Source organism: Propithecus coquereli, unplaced genomic scaffold, assembly GCF_000956105.1.
Source record: "Propithecus coquereli isolate 6110/MARCELLA unplaced genomic scaffold, Pcoq_1.0 Scaffold5, whole genome shotgun sequence".
In the NCBI taxonomy this organism is placed as follows: domain Eukaryota; kingdom Metazoa; phylum Chordata; class Mammalia; order Primates; family Indriidae; genus Propithecus; species Propithecus coquereli.
Window position 1 is genome coordinate 21118367 of NW_012150840.1, and position 5266 is coordinate 21123632.

At 41.5% G+C, this 5266-nt stretch overlaps 1 protein-coding gene across 1 annotated transcript in view; it reads right to left on the bottom strand.

The window, feature by feature from the left end:
• STON2 (stonin 2) overlaps nucleotides 1-4592 on the bottom strand; it is a 158197-nt gene extending 153605 nt beyond the window's left edge. Inside the window, exons 1-2 of the mRNA XM_012656120.1 lie at nucleotides 4309-4592; nucleotides 2301-2585 (exon numbers count right to left, since the gene is read on the bottom strand). Of these exons, the coding sequence (XP_012511574.1) occupies nucleotides 2301-2585; nucleotides 4309-4396 (373 nt within the window). The 5' untranslated portion in view covers nucleotides 4397-4592. The remainder of the gene's footprint in view (nucleotides 1-2300; nucleotides 2586-4308) is intronic.
• Nucleotides 4593-5266: the final 674 nt, after the last annotated feature.

Below are 5266 nucleotides of genomic sequence, written 5' to 3' on the forward strand. Positions count from 1 at the left end.
GTGGCACATGCCTGTAGTCCCAGCTACTCGGGAGGCTGAGGCAGTAGGATTGCTTGAGCCCAGGAGTTTGAGGTTGCTGTGAGCTAGAGTGACGCCACTGTACTCTAGCCTGGGCAATGAGTGAGACTCTGTCTCAAAAAAAAAAATAAATTAAAAAAATAAAAAAAGGGAATATATCAAAAACGTTGTCAATAACAAGATAAGATCCTCAGTCAGATGGGGGCAACATGATGATGACTAACCTCGAAATTAGTTTTGCAAAAATAAGTGAAGAGTTGAAGCAAATTGACCCATCTGCCATAAAAATAGTTTTGAGCAATCAGGAAATCTTTGAGGCTAAAGGTAAGGTATGAATAAGATGTGAAAGAATCTGAATGACATGAATATAATCAGTGCCCTGAAGGCATGGCCATTTCAGGACAACTGAGTGAAGAAACACCACCCACCCATCCCTTCCATCCCTGTCTCCCTGCCTCCCCTGTAAGGAGGGAGCAGAGGATACCAGAGCAGCAACAGCAACAGCAGCAGGAAGAACGAGGCAAACACCACAGCTCATCCCTAGGCTGCTCCAAGACTCTGGAGCCACCCTGCCTGGTGCTGAAGCTCCCCTGGCTACTTCCTAGCATACAACCTAGGGCAAATTCCCAAACCTGTTGACCTCAGTCTCCTCCACATGTAACATATCTTCCTCATATGACTGTTGTAAGGAGTACCTGAGATGATGAGATTAAAGCGTAGAGCAAAGAAACTGAGAATAAGTATGCAGTAAATGTGTCTTATTAAACATAAGGAACACATTTCTATGCTGTCTCACTGCCCAGTGTTCAGTAACTTTTTCCCACATGTATAAACACTTAGTCCAATGTCTTGCCAGTGTTAGGTGTTTAGTAAGGGACGCCTGTCTGGACCTGTCACTTCTTCCGCGCTGATTTGAGTGTCATGGCTCTCTCATCAACAATTCACGGAGAAATCTGATGCTTAAATGTGAAAACGCATACGTAAATGTGCAAATTATTGTGTAAAAATGGAAACATTTGTTATATGATAGAATTACGTTCTAAATTTTCTTTAAAATAATTTTCACTGGTGTTGAAAACATGTTTGAAAAACAAATGAACTGTTTTTGAAAAGTAAAACTAGAGTAACATTTAACCCACCAACAGAGAAACACAACAATCCTGTTTTTGGCTAGTAGGTCTCCAGCAGACAGAATAACGCCCTGCCCCCCAAAATATCCACATCTCAATCCCCAGAACCTGTGAATATATTACCTTACAAAAGGGACTTTGCAGGTATGATTATGTTAAGGACCTTGAGATGGGGAAATTAACCTGGTAGGCCCAATGTAAGGACCACAAAGGTCCTTAATAAAAGATGGAGGCAGAAGAAGTCAGAAAAGATGTGACTTCAGAAAAAAGGCACAGAGAGAAGAAAGGTAAAAAAAACCCCACAATATTCCTGGCTTTGGACAAAGAGGAAGGAGCCAGGTGCCAAGGTATGTGGGCAGCCTCTGGAAGCTGGAAAAGGCCAGGAAACATTCTCCCCTACAGCCCAGTGACACCCATAATGGACTCCTGAAATACAGAATAGTAATATGATAAACTCATGCTGTTTAAGCCACTAAATGTGGTAATTTGTTAAAGCAGCAGATAGAAAACTAATAGTCCCAAAGGTTACCTTTGATCACTGATCACCCTTAGTATGCTTCAGTGCACAACAAAGCAAGTAGCCAGGTCACCAGGGTGGGGACTAACAACTCTTATGGCTTCACTAAGCTCCCCAGTGCAGCTTCTGGCCATTGAAATGCCACAAAATAAGAGATGTACTATTAACCACCACCCCCACCCCCGAAGATTTGGATGCAAGAGCCTGGAACATGAGAATATACATGTTTAACAAGTCCCACTGGTGACTCTATTAGAAATAGTCTGGTCCACACCTTGAAAGACATTCATTTCTATGAGTAAGGAACTTACAATTTAGGCGCTAAGTAAATGTAATTCCCAATCCCTAATAGATAAATATATATGCATTCTTTCAGAGACAGGTCAACAGCCAGAGACAAGAGGAAAAGGTTGGAAATATATCCCAGAACATAACAATTTTTTTTATATGCTTATGTCAACAAAAACTAGTTTTAAAATTAAACCAGATGAGATCTCAGTCTGCTGTCTCTTATGTGGCAGGTGCTTCAGGGCTCTGAAGCAGGTAGAATGGAATCCTGGTAGCCCTACAGACCTCCCATGGAAAAGCATCCCTGCTGAGCACATGCCCAAGCCCACACCTTCCTGGCCTCCCACCTGTCTCACCTGTTTCTTTATGAGGTGGTGATGTGCTAGCCCAGGGTGTCTCATCTTCAAATTGAACCCAGTTGCTGATGGCCGAGGCCAGGTCAGGTGGGGACTGCTCAGGGCTCCCAGGTGGGGAGGCTGCTTCAGAGATGAGGCCCATCTTTTCAGAGGAGTCATCCTGCTCCGAGTGGGAAAGGTCCTGAGAGCCTCCATCCACCATGTGGTTCTCCCCTGAGGAGTTCTCAGACTGGTCTGAGGAAGATGACAATCCTGGGAGGTGCTCTTCGGTACCCCCTGGAACAGATACCAGAGACCACCATTATGTGAGGAAGGCTGCTCCTCAGAACTGTCTCACGGAGGCAAAAGCTAAGGATGGGCAAGGGGTGACCACAGGACTCACCATTACAGTGGGTGGGGGAGAAGAAACAGCTACACCCATCCAACTCTACACTACAGGATTGTTTCCCTAATCACGTGTAAAAGCTACAACCTCAACATGTCTCCAGTTGGTGTCCAGGCAGGCTGAGGCTGGGAGCCTTCTTCACTATTCTTATCCTAGTGGCTGCTCCAGCACTTGGGGGTCACAAATAAAAATGCCTACAGAGGTCAAGTATGAAATATAACTGAGTTGAGCAAGACAAGTGAAAGGCAATAGAGACTGGTAGAGACTGTGGCTAAATAGGACACCTTCTGTCTGAAGACGTGCAAACTCAAATTTCAAACTCTGTGTAGTCCAAGCTACACGCATTCACAGATCACCAGGTGCAAGCCCTGCACTAGTGACCAGCTGAATGAACATAGAGGCTCTTCTTGTAGCATTGTATTCAATGTATTTGTCTTAGAACATTTAACAGTCTTTGAAAAATTCTTTTGAAAATAAAAAAAAGTATATCCTGATTATGGTGGTGGATGAACTAATCTATACAGGTGCTAAAATTCATCAACTGTACACCAAAGGAAGTCAATTAATTGTACTCTATGAAAACTCTTTAAAGATCAAAGAACTAATATGAAAATCCTTTTTCCCCTCACTAGCCAAACAAACTGGTTCACCTCCTTGTAATCAAAACCCCTAGATTATCACTGTCCAAGAAAAATAAAAGGTGAGCCACATACATAATTTTAAATTTTCTAGTAGCCACATTAAATAAAGTAAAAATAAACAGGAGAAACTTTTTAACAACACATATTTCAATTCAGAATGTAATCAATATAAAAACTATTAATGAGATATTTAAATTTTTTAAAGACTAGGTTGACTGTAGGTATGTTACACTTACAGCATATCTCAATTCAGACTTGTTGAGGTGCTCAGTAGCCACATGGCTACCATATTGGACAGTACACCCGTAGACTCATACTTTCCAGGTATTATAAATGAAGGTGGGATTTCAGTTGGCACGAGCAGCTGCAGAACAGAACCAACTGATATGGCTCTGCAAATACCTCCCAGACCCTTCCTTGACCTTCAGCCCTGAGCATCAGTTCCCTGGAAGTCATCTTTGTTATGATCGACTATGACAATACTGAGCTCTTTCCACATGCCAGGCACTGTTTTAAGCACTTTCTGTGTGTTAATAATTCCCTTAATGCTCACAACAACCTGTGAGATAGGTACTATAATCATCCCCATTGTACAGATAATGAAATTATGCATTAAATAAATAATCTACCCAAAAGCACATCACTCAGGCGTGGTGGATCCAGGAGTTGAGCCCAAGCAATCTGGCTCCAGAGCCTGTCAGTCTTATCAACTATACTTTTAAAAGGCTGAGAGTAAAGCACTTTGTAAATATTTAGTTTTTGTTTCTTGGAAGAAAAGAGCCCTTTTTTAGGGACTTAAGGTTCCTAAAATGCTTCCTCAGGCTTCTAAGTGGAAGAATTCATGCATCTCAGGAAAGTGACAAACTCTTTTTTTCTATGTTAAGATCTCATTCAAAGAATGATCAAGTAGAAGCCATAACAGGCACAGCTCTTTGCCACTCTCTTCACTTTAGGAAATGAAGGCACTCCTTACCCTCGGAAGGGGCAGCAAAGAGTGGCTCTTCATTGAAGGAGACCCACTCTGACTGGTGGGTAGCAATCACATGTTCCAAAGTCGTCATGCTAGGAAGGTGCTGGTCATCTTCACGCTGCTGAGCTCAGGTGGACCCCAGAATAACGTCTGGGGTGAGGCAGAGGTATGGTAGCACAGCAGACTTGGGCCTAAGGTCTGTTACAAGGGTCTTGCCAAGAACAATCCTCAGAATGTACACAGATTAGCCCCTCTTACTTTTGGTTAATCTGTCAAGCAGAAATCTGTTTAAAAAAAAAAAAAAACAAATTACAAAGGACAATCATTGCATTATACCCTACCCACACAGGTCTAGGGCTTTTGGCACTACTCACAGGAGCCTGAGGTGGTTTCAAGCTTGCCTTACCTCTCTATGCTCCTGTTTTGCCCCACCTTTTATACTGAAAGATCTGCATTTAGCATCAAGAGCTCTGGATAAGCCTTCATATCAAACTTGTAAATAATTACACAAATTTCAGCAATTAGATTCCCTAATTTTCCCAATTATTATATTTTAGAAATACTGTTATCTATGATATGGTGCTATCATTGTAAAACAAATATTAAAACTTTTCAAAGTACTTTCACTCTCTCTTACCAATGGTGAAATAAAAGCATGTTCTTTTCTATTAAATCAGTGCAGTTTCTTGCCTTAGGCAGGTAACTCTTTTCAGGCCTGATTTAAATCTTTGGCAGAAATCCAACACTCTCCAGATGGTATCTCCAAGCATGGTTTACCAATCAAGAAAAATAGAAATGGAGTCATCTTGTTCATTTGCAGTAAGAGGATAGGGAATATTTGCTTTAGTGAAAAATGCCAGTGATAGAAACATATTTTCAATCTAGGCTAATTTGAATTAGTATATAAAGATCTACCCTTTACTCACACTGTAATTACATTCTATGTATACATTAGAATAGT